Genomic DNA, 21,037 nt, shown 5'->3' on the forward strand with positions numbered 1-21,037 from the left:
CGTTCCCCAAGAGCCAGAATGTGCCACTCCCTGATTTCATCCCCAGACTCTGCAGCCATTCCACTGCTCCCACGTGCCAGAGGCCACCTGACATGGCCCACCTGCCACCAAGCATTTGCTGGGCATCGGGGCAGGCTCATTTCCTGACACATTTCCTCCAGCACAGCCTCAGCTGGATTCACATCCTCCCCCTTGACCAGTTACTCAAAGTCCTCCGTGATTCACAGCCCTGCCTCACCATTGCTGGAATACTAATGAGGGAAATGTTGATTTATTGAAGCCCTGATATGTCACCGCTGGATTAAACAGTCTATAAAGTATATTTGGACACATTACAGGATTAGAAGAATCCGCCTGGGAAGTTCTCTTCCTCCTTCCTCCACTCTCTTGCAAAAACACCCAGTTTCAAGGACGTGGCACATGGACACAGTGGAGGTGCCTGGGTGGGCATCACCAAAACCCAGCCCCTCCTGGGGAGACTGCACAGGCCCCCCCACCATCCCTGCAGAGAAAAATCCCACCTTTCAGTAGTGGTACACCTTGATCTCTCTGTTCTCATCCAGCCCCAGCTGCAGGAAGCTGGGGCTGCTGCCTGGGGGCTTCTGTGCCCGTGGGGAGAGAGGTCTGACAGCTGGGTGAAGGAAAAGCCTGGCTTAGAGCAGGAATTAGCACAGACAGCACAGGTACCAGGTACTGAGCCAGCCCAGTGCACACAGGCTGCATTTAGCCTGCTGCATCCCAGTCAAATGGAATTAGAGGGGGATTAGGGAATCCAGAGGCACACCAGGCTCAGGACAGCACAGAGGCCACGGGGATTTGCTGCTAATATCAGTGTACACTGAGGAGGCACCAACAGCCCCAGCACAAGGCTGGTGCCACCCAGCCTGGGAGCATCCCTGCTCACAGCACAGAGAGATCTTGCTCTCCATGCTACAGGATTCCTCAAAACAGAGCTGGAGAGAGTTCTGGGGGGAGCCCAGCCCTTCCTGCCCCACCACATGCCCAGTCCACACATCTGCAGGCGCCCTCACCTCCTCCCAGGCTGCTCAGCAGGGCCTGCCCGTGGCCAAGGGCTCCATCCATGGTCCAGAAGCAGCCCTGCAAAGCCAGACCCCCTTCTTGCCCTCCCCATCCTCCATTCTGCACTATTTGGTCTTTATTTTTAAATCCTCATATTCCCAGCTCAAACTGTTCCTTTACAGCTGAGCAGCATCACTAAAGAGCATCACAACACAAGCAGGGAAAGGAAGGGAAACTTCCTCAGTCAAGTACAGCTCAGAGAGCAGCACACGGATCACTCCTGCTCCATCTGCTAAACATCACATTCCTCTGCAGAGCCAGGCACTGGAATGGAGGCCAAGGCCTCAAAATCGCTGCTCAATTCCCCTCCTGCCACCCTCTCCTGCCTTCTGCAAGAAGCAGGAATGCAATTAAAGACCAGACCCAGGTAAAAGATACACTTTGGAATCCTTGAAGTCTTTCAGCCATTTCTTGTTGCTCTCAATCATGCCCTCAATATTCCTCTTCTCTGGCTCACTGAACTTGGAATACTGGAAGAGCCGGATTTGTTCACTGTGGCAGTGAGAGAGAGAGAGAGAGAGAGGGTAAGTGGGGAAGAAATTATCCCAGAGATAAGAAAGTGAAGAAAAAAAACACCTCCTCTAATATATATACTAAAAATATATACTGTATATATACATATATATATACACACACACCTTTTCTCTTTAACAATTTGATAATTACTATGGATTACTTTTTATCTACTTGTTACATGGTAAGTGACCTAATAATCACTGCAGAGAAACAACAGCAGCACAGCGAAACAGCTTGAGGAAAAAGGCCCTTACTCTGCAGGGACATATCCCAGCTTGCTGTCCAGAGACACAGGACTACCACTAAGTGATGAGAACCCACCTGGAAATAAAGAAATAAAATTAAATACAGAGCCCACAAAATCCTCTGAGGGTCTGGGTGTGTTTGCTTTCCTGCACATGGACACAGGAAACAGATGGAGATCCCTACGTGCCACTGGGAGAGGGCTGGCTCCTCTTTTGCTGCTTCCTTGGGTGTGCATTAAAGAGCAGGATGACAGGATGAGCCATCTGCTGCACTTCTGGAATGAGCTTCTCATCCCTGACCCCCTCAGCACCCTTCCCACCAGCAGCACCAGTGCACCCACCCTTTCCCAGCACGAGACAAAACCAAAAGCTGCAGGCAGCAAAGCAAAGAATGAAGCCAGCAAGACTCACCTGGGAAATACCTGTGCCATTTCTCTGCCAGCATGTTGTCCACTGACTGCCCTGAGATGGAATAACTGGAGCTGAGCCGGCTGCTCCGGGCCCACTGGTCCAGGGGGGATGCCCTGGGGGGGTTCCCCAGGGAGCTGCCCCCCTGCAGGCCTCCCAGGGAGGGCTGTGTGGGAAGGGGGATGCCCTCGTGGGGTGTGGAGGTGAGCAGAGGAGGCTGGTGACGGCTCAGGGAGTCCAGGAGCCCCAGGACCCCGTTGAGCTCACTGGTGATGCTCTGCACAGAGTCCCTCAGGTGCTGGATCTTGTCCTGCTGGAGGGCAGGCCAGAAATCTGGTCTCAAGTCAACTGAAGGAAGAAAGGGGGAGAAAGGGATCATGGACAAGCCCTAATAAGAGCAGGCTTTGTGCAAGCAACCCAACCCTCCTGCCTGCTGCCCTTCTTCCCCCAGCACAACTCCAGTTACAGGCAACCAGAGCCCAAGAAAAAGCACGAGCAGCAGAGAGGGAATCACAGCAGCTTCTCCTGCCATGGATGTGAGGAAGGGGAAGCCCAGACTCCTGCAGAAGAGCAACAGAGCTCTGCAGGATCAGAGGGAAAGCAGAGAGATTTTATAATCCACAGAGATTTAAAAGGCAGGTTCACTCACAGATCCCATCCCTCTTATCTGCCACTACAGGCAGGAAACAAGTTTTTGCAATCAGGTGTGGTACACAGAGCAGTCCCAGAACTGCCTTGGACAAAACTGAGCACAAATGGGAACAGGGACATCAGAGAGGTGGCAGGGAAAGGCACAACAGGCCTGGAGCCTCACATGTTGGGCACTTACATCTAGACTGGCCCAGGTTCACACTGGATGTGCTGTTTGTGTCCTCAGAGGTGCTCAGATCAAAAGTCACCACCTTCTTGCATGCAGAACTCTTCAGTGTATCTTCATCTGAGAGCTGGTCAGAAGGAGGAAAACAGAGCCAGTAAAACCTGCTGTATCATCCCTGGAACACAAAAGCTACTGGAAATCTGCCTACAGCTTGTCTACAGAGCTGGACTGCAGTCAGGCACGGGTCAAGTGAAGGCAAACTTGTCTTCAGCCCCTGACAGCAAAGTCTGAATGTCCAGAGACTGCTTTGGCTCTGAAAGTGCAGGAGGCCAAACACAGCAGCCACGTGAACCAGCCCTTCCAGCAGGAGTCAACGTGGCTGGTGCTGTAAATAACCTCCCAACTCCTGCAGGGCTGGGTTCTCTGCACCAAGGGCAGGAGTTTGACCATCAAAGGTCTGGTTCTCTTGCATCTGCTGCTGCCCTGTCTAAGGCCACGTGGTGCCAGGCAGAGCAGGCTCCATCCCAGCTCACATTGCTGCCCTTTTTTTCTCCAGGCTCAATCCACGCAGCTTTCCCAAGCTGCTTTCTGCAGCCACACACTCAGCAATCCCTGGTGCTCTGTTTTGGTTCCAAAATCCAACTCTGCTGGCAAATACCAGTCTTTGGCCACCAGCTGAACAACCCTGACAGGGACCACAAGCCCCTCACAGACTCTGCCTGGGGGAGGAGGCCAAGAGCCCTGGGCAGGGGGAATGCAGCTGGGCAGGGATGCTGCAGTTACCTCCTCCAGCAGCGAGGACTCCAGCTGGCTGAGCTTCTCCTCCTTCTTCTTCAGCAGCACCTGCCCTTTCTGCATGGCCAACTTCATCTTGTCCAACTCCTTTGCCTCCTGCACAGACCAACAGCCACGCCGAGGAGGGAAATCAAACAGGAACCACAGGAAATAATCTACATCAGCAGCTGGGGTGACTTTCATCCCCTCATTCTGCTCAGCACAGGGAGGGCTGCTGGAGTGAAATCGCTCCCAAATCCTCGAGAGTGTGGGAAGGGGAGCAGAGTGGAGCAGAGCCCATGGCTCAAAGCAGGTTTAGCCCAAGGAAAAGGAGGTTTCACTTCCAAACCCATGCCCAAGGGGGTCACCAAGCCCACATCAACAGGACCAGGGCGGCTGCAGAGCCAGGAGTTGATGCCAGGGCAGTCTGTGACACCCAACACCCGAGCAGGGCTCACCTCCTCCAGGTTCCTCTGCATTCCCTGCAGGAGCTGGGAGCTGTGGGGATCCTGCACAGCCTCCTGGGCCCTGCGCAGGTCCTGGTGCCACTGCAGGCTGGCAGCCCTGAGCGCCGAGCGCCGCTGGCGCAGGGAGCGGCTCTGGCGCAGCAGGAACTCCTTGGCGCTCCTCAGGGACTGCCCCTCGGCTGAGATGTAGCTCCTGACCCTGCTGGCAACAGGCAGGGCTGTCCTGGCTCCCTGTGCTGCTGCACACCTCGCACAGCACCCCCCAAAAACGGGTGGGCAGTGCCCGGTGTGCAAACCTCGGCTCGGGAAACCAGAGCAGGGAGTTTTCCTGGCACTCACCGATCAAACTGGGGCTCGCTGTCCTCGGGGCTCTGGGAGGCTGGGGAAGGATCTCTGGACGAGTGCTGAGAGGGTGACACATTGCAAAAACTAAGAAATAGGTATGGGGGAAACAGAAGCCCAGGGACCTCTAAGAATCCAATGAGGAGCAAAAGCCTGGAATGACATCACCATGGCACAGCCCAGATCCAAACACAGCACCAGGGGTGTTCTTGGTGTGACTTTTGAAGGTAACAAAGACACTTCTATCCCAACACAAGCCCTGCTTTTGATTTGAGTGTCCCACACTCCCCTCCACCCATTAATAATAGGCAGACATCTGCAAATACTATTGAACGCACCAGCAAAGAGAAATCCATCTCTGCATCTCAAATGAATCCACACAGAAGGAACAAATGCTGGGATTTTCAAGGGAGTTTCAGCCTCAGATCTCACAAGGCAAATACCTTCACAGGCTGCTTTACTCACAGCTTGAGGAGTTTCTCTCAGGTCTTCAACACGGAGCTCATCTTTCTTTCTTGGAGATTGCACACTTTCTTCTGCCTCCAGCTCTTTCAGAGCCTCCTGCTTGCTCCTGATTGCTGCCTCCAGCTCTCTGCCACAGGAAAAAGCAACAGCAGAGGCACTTGATTAGCCTGCAGTGGAGTCCAGAGTGACCTCCAGATTCCAGCAGGAAAAGGGCCACAGGTGTGCAAGACACCACCAGGGCTGGCTCTGTGCTGTTACACCAATGTAAGCCCTGGCTGGGCAGGGAAACTGCTTCCCACCCTTCCTCAGCAGCTCAGCCACCTCAGGAAAACCTCTTTGCATTTCAGTGCCCCTCTCACAGCACCTCATTAACCTCCCAAGGCAGGAGTGGAGGAGACAAACGAATCTGACATGCAGAGGTGAAGGAGCAAATTCAAATTCACACCCTGAGTTCACAAAAAATCTGGAACAAGCCCGCAGCAATTCTGCCCTCCACGGGCACCTCAGGATTCTGAAGGAACATGGCCCAACACAGAGCTCAGAGGTCAGGGAGAGGCCCAGGCTTGGTTAGAGAGGTTTGTCAGGAGCACAAGGCAGATTTTTTGGTATTAAAGGAAATTTCTCGCACACACCCGATGCGTTTCTGCAGCCTCTGGCTCCGGCTCTGCAGCAAATCCACCTGGGCCTCCAGCTCAGCCTTCTGGTCCTGCAGCTCCTCCAGGGTCTTCCTCAGCTGCCTGACAGACTCCAGGAGGCTGGAATGCTCCTTCCTGCTCTCCTCCAGGCGCAGCTGAGAGGCCAGAGCAGCTTCCTAGGAGAAAACCAGAAAATCCCTCACGGTCATTTCCCCACGAGCAAAACAAGTGGCACACAGCTCACAGGGTCTCAGAGCTCCACCTGGAATCCTGCACACACAGCAACCTGCACAACCACACACCAGTCCTGGGAGAACAGGGCTGTCTCTTCTCTTTGGGGAGCTCAGAACTAACCCACCTCCCAGCACCTGGTTTTCCTAAAGCCCCAGCTCCAAGGTGCTGCCCCCAGCCCCGGGGCAGCACAGCCCCTCTCCAGAGCCCAGGTGTCCTTACATTTCTTTGGAGCTGCATCTGTTCCTCCTCATCCAGCAGCAGCTGCCTCCTCCTTTGCAGGGACTCCTCCTGTGGCAGGGGAGAAGACAGGGCAGTGTCAGAGCCAGGATTCAGGCCTGAGTCTCAAGACCATTCCAAAGTACACAAGATTTGCTTTATGACCCCTCTCACGGCCACTCGCTGCCCTCCAAAGCACTGAGCAAACCCAGAGCTCAGAGAATTTCACAGCAAACACCAGCACTGAGAATGCTTAGCCCTGCTCTGACTGGGGGCAAAGTTTTACCTCTAAGTGGGATGGCAGCAGAAGCCCTGGCTGAGCTTTTTCTTCCCCATGAGGAAGCAGCCAAAGGATGGGCACAGATCAGTGAAGCTCTGAGAGCCCACCAGGCCGACTCACCTGGCTGAGGAGATGCTCTGATCTGGCTTGGATGCTTTTCATGCGGATTTCAAGCTCCTTCTCTGAATCTTGGACCTTTCTTTCCTGCACAGGAAAAGCCGAGTTAAAGAGAACGGCACAAGCTCTTCCTCCACCAGGAAAACACAACCTGGGGACCGTCACCTGCCACTTGTGTTTGTCACCCTGTGCAGGGTGGCAGGGGGACAAAGTGGGGAGCCTCCAGGAATCCCAAGGGTCAGAGGCAGAGCCTGCTGCTCACCTTCTCCCTGTGCCTCTGCTGCAGGGAGCTCAGCCTCCCCTCCAGCTCTGCCTGCAGCTCCTTCACCTCGGTGTCGTGGAGCTGCCGCAGCCGCGCCGCCTCGCCCCGCAGCCCCTCCAGCAGCTCTGACCTCTGCTTCTGCTCCTGCCCGGCCCAGCACACAGGGAAACACCTCAGTGAGGCACAGGGCTCGGCAGCAATGCAGCACGGACACACAGCATCACAGGGAAACACCTCAGTGAGGTACGGGGCTCGGCAGCAATGCAGCATCACTGGGACTCCCGCCCAGCACACCCAGCTCCCCATGGCAGTACCTCCTCCTGGTACTGCTCCTGGATCCGTGCCAGAACCTCCCGGTGCTCCTCCCTCATCCTCTCCATCCTCCTCTCGTGCTCCTTTTCCACTTCCCGCCGTTTGTCACTCATGAGCTCGCTGAGCTGCAGGGGTCACAGGGAGAGAGGTTTCCCTGAACTGCAGCACTGCACGGGAGTGGCCTCCCCAAAATCAGCCTCTCACAGGAGCCCGAGCCCTGAGTGGCTCAGGGATTGTGTCCTGGGCAGCACAGAGCCTCCACCCCGCTGAGGTGACATGCTGAGGGATGTCCTAACCCCTAAGGCAGGGGATGTGGGCACTCAGAGCTCACCCCACAGTTGAGGGGAGAGCGTGAAGAGCCTTCAGCACAAAGCCAACACTCACCTCACGCTCGTACTCCTTCACTTTCAGGGCTCTGTGCTGCACCTCCTGATCTGCTCTCTGCAGCTCCTCACGCAGCTGGGCCTCCTGGCTGCTCTGTGCCTCTGCCAGCTGGGCTTGCAGGCTGGAAATGACCTGCCAGGAAAGCCACCCACAGACACTCGTCAGCCTTTTCCACAGGATCCATGGCATGCCCTCGACAGGGCACGGCACTGCCTCACCACCCCCTGCCTGGAGCACGGGCAGACACTGAGCCAGACCAGAACCACAGCTAGGGAGGGGAAACAAAATTAGTGCCACCCTCCCTGGCCACCTTTGGTGACAGAGTGAGGGAAAAAAAAAAGAAACCCCAACAATTTACATTCTAAGGACACCATCCTCACCTCATGGTGCTTCTCTTCTGCTGCAGACTTCAGCTGCTGGAGTTCACTGGCAAACTGTTCTTCCAGCTCCTCTGCTGCCTATGAAAACACGACCAAAACAGACTGCTGAGAAACCTCAGCATGTGGGGACAAGGTGCATTTGCAATTTAATTCTATCCTAAAGCATCAAAAGGCACAGCAGTAACTCCCCCTTCCAAAGGGGATCACTATGCGGTGCTTTTACTCTCCCTGTGCTTTCCCTCCCAGGGATCTCGATGAATCCCTGTCCTGCTGTGCTGGAGGGACTGGGAACTGCCCCACTGAAGGGCTCCCCAGGTCCCTGCAGCACTGAAGCAGCAGCCAAAGAGGTGTTGGGAGCTGATAAAGTGGCTCAGTTTAGTTCTGATCTGATAACAGGGCCGGGTTTAGCTCAGCCAGACACACTGAGATCCTTATCCTGTCTTCAGAGGCAGAGTGGCCATTGAAATAATTGTTAGTTAATCACCATTTAATAACAACTGGGGGAGTTCTCCTGCACAGCTCCCTGTGCCTCCACCGGCCCAGCTGGCATCTGTCTCTGGTGCTGTGAGTGATTTTCACGGAAGCACTGCAGGGGTGAGCTCATCCCCACTCTTTGCAGTGCCATGCCAGCCAGGGGAGCAGGAACAGCCCTGCCTGGCAATAAAGATCTCACCTTCTTCTTCTCCCTGTCCAACCTCTCCCTGAGCTCGCTCAGGAACTGCTCCTTCTCTTCCTCCAGCTCACTCATCTCCTTCTGCCGGGCTTCCTCTGCTGCCAGCTTCATTTCCTCCAAGGCAAGCTGCTGCTTCCTCTCCAGGCTCTCCTTCTCCACCAGCTGCTGGGATTCCCACTCCTCCCTCAGCTTCTGCAGCCTGACCTCCTGCTCTGCCCTGGCAGGTTTGGAAGGAGAGCACAGAAATTGGGATCCACACTGGACATTCAGGGCTCAGGATCTCCCCCTGAGCAGCTGCTGGAGCTGTGCCCGACCCTTCCCTCCCAAACCAGCCCTTCATATCCCAGGAATGGCAGCAGAGCCTCTCACCTCATCCTCTCCTCCTCTGCCTCGATCTCTGAGGCGATTTGGGCTCGCAGCTTTTCGAGTCTCTTGGCTTTTTCCTCTCTGACAAGCAACTCTTCCTCTTCCTGCTCAGATTTTTCCAAATCTTCTTCTGGAGCACTGAGACAGAAAATAAAAAGGAAGAAAGGTTCAGGAGGCTTCAATATCCCCCAGTCCCCTCTCCAAGAGCTATAGTTCAGCTGGGGATCTCACTGGCTGTGGTGACACATTCATTTCCCCCCAAACCTGCAGGTCCTGCTGCTGACACAGGAGATACAGCCCCAGCATCAAACCTGAGCAGTGTGTGTTTAAAACTTGCTATATCATCATAGTTTACACTTCTTTGGGGGTTTTTTTGTGCCTTTTTTTTTTTTTTTTTTGCAGGTAAGTGAAATCAACCCTCATTAAAAGGCTGCAGGTTCCCAGGCAAAGTACCTGGATGCATCAGCACATCTGGAAGCTCCATATTTCCATATTATACTTTTTCCTACACTCTTTTTTTCCCCTTCAGGTGCTATTTCTGTATCTTCCTTCACAAGACTGCATCCTCACATGTTTCATGTCAGGATGCTGTTTCTGGCTGCTCAGAACATAAGCATCAAGTCCAGCAAGATAATACAGCAGCCTCAAGAGAAAAGCTCCCCCAGGGAAAGGACACAGCTCCCAGTGCTGTTCCACCCCCTGCACTGCTCTCACATCCTGCTTTCCCTGCCCTATTGCTAGGAGCTTTATCTGGAAGCCCCTCTGTAAACATCCCCTATCAGCACTCAGATAGTTCCTCTTGGGTAACCTCATCTCCTCTAATGCCCCATTTCCAGCCCTGTTCCCACCATTTAGCCCAGGATTGGAACATCTGCCAGGTGGGAGAGCTCCAAGCACTGAGCTGGAAACTTCTCCCAGGTTAACCATAACTGACAGCTCTGTGTGTGTGTGTGGGGTCACAGCTCATCCTGCAGGATCCTCTCCTGCCACTCCTGTCAGGCTGGGAGAGCCTTTCCTGAGCTGCCAGTGGGGCACCTTCCACCCCCGCCAGGGTTTGCAGATCCTCACACACAGAACTGTCTGTGCCAAAGACTGTCCTTCCTCCTCATCCTCCTCCTCCTCCCTGAGAGCCCTGATCTTGCTCCTTTCCCCCAGCTCTGCAAAGCAGCACCACTTCCCAGGTGGTGGCTACAGCAACACGAGTCAGTGGCCAGCAGCAATGAAATCCCACCTTGGAAAAGCTTGGAGGAGATGGAGTAAAAAAGGAAACTACCTGAGGGGTTTTTCTTTTTGCTGATGAAGCTTTTCAGCTTCCTCCTCCTCCTCCTTCTGCCTCATCTCCTCCTGGAATTGCTGAATTTTCTCCTCCTTTGCTTGAAATAAATGTATTTCCTCTTGCTCCAGCTCCGTCTCCACCTCCTTGACTATTTCCTCCAGGGATTCATCCTTAGGCTGATTCAAGGACTGCTCGATTTCCTTCTCAGCTTGCCTACCAAAGAGAAAAACTCCTTTGGCAAAAGGGTGACAGAAAATAGAGTAATGTAAAAGGAACAGGAACCTCCTCCACACAGCATCAACTCCAAAAATCTCAGAGCCACCCATTCTAAAAGCTTCACTGCTGACCTCAGCTGGACCCTGAGGATCATTGGTGAATCCTCTTGGTGACTCCCAGAAAATACTGAGCCCAGCCCCAGCTGCACTCCAGGCCTAAATAATTCCAATTTTGATCCACCAGAGCTCACCTTGTGAGGTCAATAAAATCTCACTTGATGAAAAGCCCTGGCCAGGCTGCCAGGCACAGGAGCAGATGCCATCAGTACCTGCTCCCAGCCCAGGGATTGGTGCTTCTCATGGACCAAATATTTTTGTGCAATTGCAACCTAAAGTGAGCTGGGAATTTGCCAGCTCCAGGCAACAGAAAGCCCTCAGCACTCCAAAAATTCAAACCAAATTTGGTTCTAATTAAGTTTTTTTTTTTTTCAGGTAGACAGCAGCAAAATTATAAGGTCTGAGAGAAGCTAAAAGGGAAGGAGGGGAAAATTGAGATTAGGCTAGGATGAAAGATTTTTGTTCTTTGCTACTGAAGGCTGGAGCAGGAAGGTCTCACCGTGCTGTGAGACTGGCAGTGCAAGGCAGAGGGACTTGTGCCAGGAATCAGGGAAATAACAGCCCCAGTTATTCAGCCTCGAGTCAGGAGAGAAAAGGTCATTTCTGCAGCCATTAGCAAAAAGAGCAAGACAGAGGAAAGTAGTGGGGTTCTGGAACAATCCCCCTTCACGGTGCCCCCCCATAACACCAGGTGCCCTTTATGAGGCTGCTGTGCAGAGCAATTCAGCCACTTCCACCTGGTTATCACATTGTTCCTTTTGCCCCAGTTTTTGCTCAAAAGGAGACCCAGGCAGCACACACACACATTCACACAGCACCACAGCTCCTATCAGAACAGAGATTCCTTCCCCATCACCCTGTCCCCAGAGACACACTGCCTAATTTTTCCAGCTGCATCTGCTGATGTGTCATTTGACACGGAATGCAGAGTCAGCACACTCACATCCACGGAGCCCCCGTGTCTCAGGGAGCTGCAGGTAGGAATCCACAACCACCACCCATGGAGCAGCACACAACAGCAGCTTGGCCGGGAGCTGAGCTCACACCTCAGTATTTCAATGCCACCAACGTGCCCAGTGGCTGTTAAATGGGGTGAATTGTTGGGGTTTTGCCCTTTTCCCCCAGCTCAGCATCACTCGGCAAGTTCTGTGTGATTTGTTTCTCGGGGAGGGTGAAGGCTTTCCCAAAGACAAAGCAAACAGCTCTCCCTCATCCCACAGAGCCCTGAGGCACAGACCCCGAGGCTGAGCTGCTGCTCTGGCCCTGGCCAGCCCAGCACAGGCTGTTCATTGGCACTCTGGCAGGAACAGCAGCTGGGATGTGCACACAGAGCTGCTGGAGCAGCGCTGCACAAACCGCAGCTCCCGCTTCACACGCCAGCTCTGGCCACCACGGGGGGACAAAAGGACAAAAGCTGTCACAGTCACACCACCAGGGACTGACACGAAGCCCTTACACGTTCTGTGGGGCAGGAAGCTCCTCGGGATCCACCAGGCTATGCAGGGCTCCCTCCTCCGGCTCCGCAGCCTCCGCCCCACTGGCATTTTCTAACCCGAAACGCTCCACTGGTGTCTCACAAGCACCGAGATCCCTCTCACTTGGCAGCACAAAAGAGGGGACAGAAGGTCAGATTAGCTCAGGGCAGAGTCCAGTGGCTGCCACAGGTGGACGAGGATGTGCAGGTGTCACAGGCGGGCACCAAGCCATGCCTGCCAACAGGAGCTGCCTGGCCAACACGGGGCTGCCAAGGCCACAGCAAGCTCCACACCATTCCCACCATCTCATGTCGGACTCACAGGCAGCTGAGGGTACAATGGACATCAGCCTCAGAGTGCTGGATCTCTTCCCTGGGTTATCCCACTCTTGCCAGGCCCTTGAGAACGTCCCCAAGGTGCGTCAGCCCTATCAGCCATACTCACACTGCTGTCCAAATTACAGATGGAAGTGTTGGCAGGCATGCTTGTACCTACAGTCCTACTTCATCTCAGAAGCACAGAGAGGAGAGACAAGGCAAGCACGAGCAGCTTCACAGGCAGAGAGAAAGAGAGGATGCTCAGCTGGGAAGCAGGAACCAAGTGATAAGGAGACAATTCCTGCGGGCAGAACACGTTTTTGGAGACCCTCACACGAACAGCTCCTCCAAGAACAAGGCTGCAAATCCCACAAAGCCAGTCATTTAGATGGACTGCAGCTTCTGCTCACGAATGTTCCTGGCACAGGCAGCAGCTCCTTGGTTCCCAGTGCCCTGGAGAACGTGTAACTCTGCGTGGAGCCAAGAGCTTGGACACGACTCATCTGTAAATGCCAGGCTGGGGCTCTCCTAAGAGGAGGAGCTCGAGGGAGCACAGAGCTCACTGCTCAGAACAGCATTCCAACTGCTTCAAACAAATCCCCACAAAGAGGCTGAAAACAGCTCCCCTAGACAGCCCAGTTCTCGTGGTGCAGGGGTCTGGAAGCCAGCACTGCTCTTGGGACAACAGCTGGTGATCTGTCCATGCACCAGGATATAAAACAGTTTAATGCTCACACCTGGCCAAGGCCACCTCTGTGGAAGGAAGAGAACTGTTCCCATCACAGCTGGACTCTCCTGGCAGCAGGAATAGACACCTGAGAGCCCTTAGCTGCAGGCTCAGCCCAGCAGGACCAGTAAGGCCAGGCAATGGCCAGTGGCCACACCTACCCTGTTTAATAGCCCAGGGCTCAGGACACAGCTCAGACCATCCTGGAAAGAGCAGTGGGAGCTGTGAGGGAGGCAGAGGCCAGAGCCACAGCTGGGGCAGCCCCAGGGGAAGAATGGGCAGGCACTTTCACTGCCCACACCCAGCCAGAAGCTGAAGCCTGCTGAGACAGGGCTAAGGAGGCAGCAGGAGAAGCAAGAGGTTCAGTGGGAAAGGCCCTGGGAGAGGCTGCAGCACCTGGGCGTGCTGTGCAGGGCACACCTGGACAGGCTGCAGGGAGCACAGCAGGGAGGGCAAGGCAGGAGCTGGAGCTGCCCACGCCTCCCCGGTGCCTCTGTTTGTACCATACCTCTCAGCAGCTTCTGTTCTTTCCCTTTGCTCTTCCTCCACACTGGCTTTGCTTTGGTCTTTTTCCTCTTCTCCCAGCTCCTGGGCCTGCAGGTAAAAGCAAACAGGCTTTTATGGAGTTTGTGTCACCTTCACCATCAAAGACCTCACAGGAGTTCTGCTGAAGGTCCATGGAACCAGCTGGGCCACATGGCACCCACAGGCTGCTCCAGAACGTTGGATGTGCCTGGCTCCTCTCTTGAGGGTACCCAAGGGTCTCCAACCATCCCAGGAATCCTTCCAGGAGCACGAGGGGAGCCTGGGAGCTCAGCTTTCTCAGGATAAAAGATGAACTCTCTGCCAGCACTATGAACTTGGGACACAGGTCTGGCTTTTCTTTCCTGAAGGTCATTTTACAATCCCAAGTCACACTGAACTCCCTGGAAAGCACAGGAGAGAATCTCCTAAGAGTGAAATGTCACACACACAAAGTGCTGTGGCAGTGAAGCAAAGGATGCATTGTCTGGGACCAAAATTCACATCAGGACTCAGTCCTGCCTCCCATCTCCATCTAGGGCAGGGTGTGATGGGCTGCAGAGTCACCAGTCCAGGGATTTCTGACTCCAGGATCCATCAGCAATCCAGCCCCTTTGGCAGCACACTGAGCACTCAGCTGGCTCATTTTTGGCGTAGTAAATACTTGAAATATGAATAGAAAATATTTGAACGTGAAATAATCAGCTGCTCCTTTCCCCACCTGCCAGCTCCCAGATCCCTCTGTCCCTGCAGTGGGGACACCTGAGGAGGGGAAGGACTTCCCTCCTCACCTGCCAGCCCCACAGGAAGCGGGGGGGGGGCCCATTCATACATTTTTGGGGACTTCAGCAGGTGAGCTCAGCCCCTGCCATGCAGGACTGTGAGTGGAGCAGGGCCAAAACAAGGCGGAATTAAACCCGCAGTAATTTATGCAAATGTTCAGTGGAGCAAATGGCAGAAGGATTCCCTGCAAGTGCTGTCACCTTCCATCACATCAGCCTGGGCACAGCCCCCAGCCCCCTCCTGCCCCTGTAACTGATGACTCCAATTCCCCAGAACCGAGGAGCTCAGCAAATGTTTCCTCGCTCCAAATGGGCTCTGTCAGCTCTGCCTGGGAACGGGAAGGAGCCAGACAAATGGGGAGGGAGATCATCCTGGAGAGAGGGTAATGCTCACAGGTAACTCCTCTGAGCTGCACAGGGCTCCTCCTGCCCCTCTGCCCACCAGGGCAGGCCCTCCTGAGGAACTATCCCTGCAGGAACCTCTGGAGGCGTTGGGAAGGTGCAGACAGCCCCCATCTGCAGGCAACGAGGGCAGATTTTAAACCTTCTTCATGGAATTATCAGATCCTTGCCCCTCCTGCTGCCCCAGCAGCCACAGAACCTCGAGCAGCTCAGTTTTCCACCCAGCTGCATCCCCCCAGGACACTTCACATGCTCAAGTCACAGAACCAGCTGTGTGAACACAGGGATGACAGATAATGGGCCACCTCCTCCCTCTGCACAGCCCACATCCCAAGGGACCATCTCACATCAGCTCAGATCACGCTGCAAGGTGCCAGCACTGAGCACTTGGGACAGGTTTGCCTTTTTCCTGAGGGGCAGGCACTGCCCAGGCTCCCCAGGGAATGGTCACAGCCCCGGGGGCTGCCAGAGCTCCAGGAGCATTTGGCCAGCACACTCAGGGACAGGCTGGGATTTTGGGGTGTCTGTGTGGGGCCAGGAGTTAGACTTTGATGATGTTTGTGGGTTCCTTCTAGCTATGATTCCACAGCTCTGCATCCTGCACTTCCAGTCCCTGGGAAGGGAAGGGGGGAAGGAGCAGCCTCCCCTCTCCCAGGTCCAGCAGGACACAGCCCACAGAGCCTCTGCAGCCACCACAGCTCCTGCCCAAACACACCAACAAAACCCCTCCAATTCTGTGCTCACAGAGCTGCCAGAGGTCTCCTTTATTTATTTTTTTTTTTTGAACAACATTTTGCCAATATATTCAAAGCAAGGCGAGCTCCTCACATGGCAGCAGGCACATTCCTACAACCCCGAGCCGTTCCAGCCGAGCCTCTGTGCACAGACACAAAAGAGCAGCTGCAGTTCTGCAGGGAGCACCATTTCACACCCAGCTCTCCCCAAACAGGGCTGTAATAAACCCAAACGTGGCTGCTCCAAGCAGCATTTGCATGCACAGTGCCTGTGCTGCGGGGAGGGAGAGGGGGAGCACAGCAGGCATATGTTTTGTTTTCCCTTCACATCTGATTATGCTCATTATTAGGCACAAGAGGACAGGTGTATTCTCCAGACACAACCTTGCAAACAGGATTGCTCCTCTCTGCTGGACAGGTGGGGATTTTGCCACTCAGGGTCTCTCCTCCAGAGCAGCTGATCCGTTCACAATCAGGGCAAGGCTGAGTAACCCCAGCTGGATCCTGGGCCCTGCCTCCAACCATGGCAGAGATGGAGCAGGAGGGCTCCAGAGGAACGTGGGGCTGAGCAAGCCAACTCAGAGCCATGCTGAGAAGACAAGGATAAACCAGAGAAGCACAGCAATCTTCAGGCAGAGCTGCCTGACCAGTGCTGCATCCCAGGCTGACACAGACATGTGCACACGTACACTCCATGTGCCACAGACTCACTGAAAGGAGCCCCTTTCCCCCCTGCATTAGAGCAGGCAAGACAACCAAATGCTTAAAAATAAGCTTCCCTCTACCAAAATCTGTCACAGGGAGTTAACCTCCTTTTCTTCCCATTGATTCTATCGTGCTCTGCCACACAAATCCTTCCCATCTGCTTAAGAGAAAGAAAAGGACAAATATACTCACAAAAGAAGAAAGGAAAAGAGACTCTACTTCCTCCATTCCCCGGGAAAGCCATTTATTGGCTCTCCTACTGGGGCAGGGAGAGCACCCAGGGGAGCCTGCCTGTGTACACCCCTGCAGCCACCTCTGCTCTGGGGTTATGTTCTTTGTGTAGCCACCTGCACCTCCTCTCTGCAGAAAAAACAACGCACTGGTGGTGCTGCTGTGACCCCTGACACTTCACACACATCAAGCCCTGTTCACCTCTGCAAAGCCTTCACTGACAGCATCACAGCACAGGGCTCCACCTGCCTGCTCACAGACCACCCTGAGCCCTCACACAGCACTGACCTTGCACTCGGGGCTGTCCAAATCAGGAGACACAGTCCCCACATCCAGAACCTCCTCAGAGAGCTGCCTCTTCAAGTCCAAGCCCTGAAACAGAAAGCAGAAAGGATCAGTCTCTGATGAGCATCCAGACATCCTGAGAGCAATAACCCAGCACAGCTCAGAATCCCTGCTCAACCCCACTGCCAGCAGCTCAGCAGCATTTCCCTTCCCTGTGGGACCAAGGGACACCAGTGCCACACAGGGAGGGCACTGGCACGCTCCCAGTGCACCCCCCATGCCATTGATTTTAGCAGGAGAGGGTGGCACAAGGAACATCCAAAGGGAGCCCTTTGGCACTGCTCCCCTTTGAGACACTACTGCACATTCCCAGGGATTTCTTTCCTCACAGCCAGCCCCCAAAGTTCCTCCCCCTTGGAGACACTCCCCCCTGCACACACCTGGTGCCCACACCAGGCACAGGCTCGTACCAAGGCAGTAAATAATGACATTCTCAGCCATTTGCTGGCCACGCTGCCTCTGCTCCCACTGGCAGATGGCAGTGGCAGTTTCCTGTGGAGATGCAGAGATGCTGATGGGCATCTCCCCCCAAGCCAGGGCTGCCTCCCCTCCTGCCTGGGGACCCTCCAGACTGGGGTCTCAGCCACACACAGCCCCCTCAGCAAAAGCTGCTGAGCCCCAAAAGCACAATTCTTACTCTGCTTGTTATTTGCCTTTTTGCAATTATCCAAGTACACTCCCAGCTCTACCTGACCTACTTTTCCAGGGATATTAGCTCACCCCCAGCCCCAGTCTGCGAGGTGCAGGGTGGCACTGCTGGCCTGTGCCACACTCAGCTCTGAGGGCACTGCACCATCCCAGAGGAACCTGAAGCCCACAGCCAAGGAAAAAAGAGCTTTTGGTGACTCACCACGGGCTGAACCACCTCCTGGTCGGAGCACTTGGAGACAGACAAGTCCTGCTCACAGCCACTGGCCCTGGATTCCTTTGAAAGCTGAGAGGAAAAACACATTACAGCCTGTCCATGTCCTACCCCTGCAGATCACCTGGGCATTCCCAACACGGCAGCTGCTACTGGCAACACAAGTGTGGCCTCTCTCAGGGAAGAAAAGGTGACTGAACATCACGGGGAGCACACCAAGGACGTGTGACCCACAGGACAAGAACAAAACACCATTTCACAGAGGGCAGGAGGCGGGTATGGGGAGGGCAGGGAAGTGCTCTTCAAACATCCCTGATAAAAGGCACTTGCTTCCTCTCCATCTGCAAGGATCTCTGCAGCTCTCAGGGCTCCCAGCCCACCACACAGCACAGCACCGGGGCCATAAAAGCACTTTAAAATCCCACTCTGCTGTGCCTAAGTGCAGCGAGGGCTCCTGCATTCCCAGCCATTCCCAGCTGCAGGAATTGCTCGGTGGGAAATGCTGACTTCAGCAGAACAGCTCAGGTGCACAAAACTCACAGATGAGTTTGGGAAAGCAACACCCTCAGCTCCTCAGGACAGAGCGTGTTTTCCAGGCTGGGTTTTGTAGTTTATCATTCCTTACAGACATTACGCATCAGTGAACTTGAGAAATCATCAAAATCAGCAGGAAGGCAGCCAGACCGGAGAGGGATCGTTCATCAGATCCTGTATCCTGGCTCGGATCCCACTCTGGAGCGTGAACACGAGTGGACAGTGTCGGGGCTGGACCAGGGGCAGCGTGTGACACCCAGCCCAAACCCCTGCTCCTCCCACACTGGGAGGGTCTGTGCTCCCACTCCAGCTCCAGCACCAGCCCTGAGGCTCCGTCCTTCCCCAGTCCAGCCTCGCAGCTCGCACGGAGCCAGGCAGCTCCTTCCACCCTGCCCCAGCTCTGGGCAAGCCGAGAGAAACAACAGAAGGAGAGAAACAAAGCAGCACGGGCAGCTGGACCTGAGCTTCCTTAGCAGCCCTGGGAGCTGAGGCTGCTCCTCCCAGACTCAACACACAGCACAGCCCTGGCTTTGGGCAGCCCTTGGTGCACACAGGAGGGAAGGATTGCCCAGCTCAGTCCTGAAGATTCCCATCTGGGAATTCAGAGCACTCATGCCCCCCCAGCAATGACTGCCCTGCTGAGCAGGAAAGCACTTGGACTGGCTTCACAGAAAACCAGACAGTGCTCCAAGAGCTTTCCTGAGCCAGGGCCTGACGAGACCAACAGCCAACACTAAAACCACACAAGGCAGGTCTCTTACTTTGCCATCATCCTCTGATTTTGAATCAGCTGCTGCTTCTTCCCTCTCTTCATCCAGCCCCTTTTCTCCACAGGACACGGTGTCAGCAGTGGCAGCCAGGCTGGCCAGCACATCCCCCTGTGCAGGAGAGCCGGGCACGTCCAGCCCTGCTGTGCTCCTCTCCCCCTCAGACTGAGGCAGCTCCTCAGCTGCAGAGGCGTCTCCTTCCGCCTCAGCTTCTTCTTTGTCCACTACTTCATCCCCAGAAAGTTCCTGCTCCTTGTTGGGGGCAGACAGGCTGCTGTCAGCATCGCCAGGGAGGATCTGAACTGGGGACGGAGGGCACGCAGCACCAGAATCCAAGGAAGACTCTGGCACTTCTTCAGGATGTCTTGATTTTAAAGACTCCTTCTAGGCAGCAAGTCAAACACAATTATAGACCCAGTGTTCTCTCTGGGGGATGAGGAGTCAGGAACAGCACAGGCTCTCCTACAGCAAGCAGCAAAATCACAAATCTTTGGGTGACTTCAAGACCTGTTTGACTTCTTTTCACACAGTCCCATTCCAAGGGACTCCACTGACATAATCTCATTCATTTATTGGACTCTGACTTTTTTTGATCTGTTGCTTTTTTATCCACAGTGTCTCAGTGGATAAGAGTGGCTGTGCAAGGCCACCAGCCCCTGCAAACGCCCCACGTGCCACACAGCAGACTTAGTTATGCTTCCATATTGGATCTGTTCAGTGAGAAATGGAAATTTGTAAGAGTCCATGACAGGACACTTCACTCCTGCCTGACATTTCCAGCAGAGGAGAGCAGGCAGGATCACCATCCCACCTTCCAGTGGGACAGACTGGAGGGTGGGCACTGATTGAAGGCACCACTCAGAGCTCAGAAAGAGCCCGTGACTAACACAGGAGGCTGAGAGATGGGGGAAAAAACAACCCTGAATTAAAGCTTAGTCACCCAAAGGTTCAACTGCCTGTCCCAGCAGCGAGGAGGCCACAGCAGTGCCCATGGAGAGGGGAACAGCCAGGAGCAGGCTCCCTTATCAGCATGCAAACAGAGCTGCTCGCACGTCCCACTTCCTCACTGTTTTATTAATGCCACGGTGTCTTGTCAAACATTCCCTGCATCCTGTGCACGGCGTGTTCTGTACACTGAGTGCATATTTTAGCGGTGTATTTTTATCAGAGTGCCTCTGGAATGCTGTCAGCTCCCAGCCCAGGGCTGCAGCGCTCTGGGAGCACGGTCTGAGTGTGGCACTGCTCTGCCAGACCTCCCCAGGGCTGGGCCAGCATCCAGCAGGATGGAGAGGACAGAGGAGTCCAAACCCTGGGCACTTCCCAAAAATCCTGCAGCTCTGGGCCTCACCTGCCTTTCCCTGGTACTGACAGCTCACAGCCCCTGCCCAGCAGAGGTTCCCAGAGCCACCATCCAGCCACACGAGGCTCCTGGGGGACACCAGAGAAAGGTGGACAAGGGGAACTTCTTCAGTCACCCTTGTGCTTCCCCTTTTCTGGGGATTAGGGTGGCTGGAAAGTTGTGCTCCTTTTGGACAACTTGCTGCAGAGTTCTCCTGAGGACATCCCACCAGGAGAGCTGGCAGGGTCCAGGATATCCCAAATGAGGCCAAGCAGGTTCTGATGCTTGAACACAGGATCACACACACTCCAAAATATATCAATACACCAGCAGTGGTGTGCACACCAAAGGACTTCTCTCCAGGCAAGTTCAGCTACTAAAATATCCCAGAATAATCTCTCTGGCTGGCAGAATCCTATTTTAATGGCAATTACAGGCAAACCTTTTGTTAGCACCACGCTTTGATGATCACAAATGCAACTCTGCAAAAGAGGGAACCGTGCCAGTCAGACACACAGGTGCAGGAGGAGTGAGGTTTTTATAGATTTTGTATGGATCTCAGAGCAGGACAAGCCACTTGGGTTATAACTGGTTTTGGGTGATCTTTCCACAAGCTGTAACATTCTACCTGCCCTGAGTGGCACTCACTGATGGGAAATCCCTGCCTATCAAATCATCACTTCCAGTGATCAGCATTAAACTTTAACCAACAAC

General features: G+C 54.3%; 1 protein-coding gene across 5 annotated transcripts in view; it reads right to left on the reverse strand.

Moving 5' to 3' along the window:
• The window catches only part of CEP164 (centrosomal protein 164), a 28,725-nt gene that overhangs the window by 1,242 nt on the left and 6,446 nt on the right, over positions 1 to 21,037 (reverse strand). The window contains exons 9-32 of one of the 5 annotated variants that reach the window (XM_088177787.1): positions 18,979 to 19,365; positions 17,672 to 17,755; positions 16,765 to 16,848; positions 13,609 to 13,694; positions 12,038 to 12,178; positions 10,247 to 10,462; positions 8,977 to 9,111; positions 8,608 to 8,824; positions 7,935 to 8,012; positions 7,555 to 7,686; positions 7,173 to 7,295; positions 6,859 to 7,002; positions 6,600 to 6,683; positions 6,203 to 6,271; positions 5,747 to 5,925; positions 5,115 to 5,241; positions 4,647 to 4,711; positions 4,299 to 4,509; positions 3,850 to 3,957; positions 3,079 to 3,193; positions 2,253 to 2,597; positions 1,851 to 1,917; positions 1,459 to 1,572; positions 522 to 624 (exon numbers count right to left, since the gene is read on the reverse strand). In XM_088177787.1, the coding sequence (XP_088033913.1) occupies positions 525 to 624; positions 1,459 to 1,572; positions 1,851 to 1,917; positions 2,253 to 2,597; positions 3,079 to 3,193; positions 3,850 to 3,957; positions 4,299 to 4,509; positions 4,647 to 4,711; positions 5,115 to 5,241; positions 5,747 to 5,925; positions 6,203 to 6,271; positions 6,600 to 6,683; positions 6,859 to 7,002; positions 7,173 to 7,295; positions 7,555 to 7,686; positions 7,935 to 8,012; positions 8,608 to 8,824; positions 8,977 to 9,111; positions 10,247 to 10,462; positions 12,038 to 12,178; positions 13,609 to 13,694; positions 16,765 to 16,848; positions 17,672 to 17,755; positions 18,979 to 19,365 (3,411 nt within the window). In that variant the 3' untranslated portion in view covers positions 522 to 524. Of the gene's footprint in view, positions 1 to 521; positions 625 to 1,458; positions 1,573 to 1,850; positions 1,918 to 2,252; positions 2,598 to 3,078; positions 3,194 to 3,849; positions 3,958 to 4,298; positions 4,510 to 4,646; positions 4,712 to 5,114; positions 5,242 to 5,746; positions 5,926 to 6,202; positions 6,272 to 6,599; positions 6,684 to 6,858; positions 7,003 to 7,172; positions 7,296 to 7,554; positions 7,687 to 7,934; positions 8,013 to 8,607; positions 8,825 to 8,976; positions 9,112 to 10,246; positions 10,463 to 12,037; positions 12,179 to 13,608; positions 13,695 to 16,764; positions 16,849 to 17,671; positions 17,756 to 18,978; positions 19,369 to 21,037 lie in introns of all 5 variants that reach the window. The other 4 variants (XM_088177786.1, XM_014884743.2, XM_088177788.1 and 1 more) reach the window with 4 other exon arrangements.

The sequence above is a fragment of the Sturnus vulgaris genome, chromosome 23 (genome assembly GCF_052056855.1).
Source record: "Sturnus vulgaris isolate bStuVul1 chromosome 23, bStuVul1.hap1, whole genome shotgun sequence".
In the NCBI taxonomy this organism is placed as follows: domain Eukaryota; kingdom Metazoa; phylum Chordata; class Aves; order Passeriformes; family Sturnidae; genus Sturnus; species Sturnus vulgaris.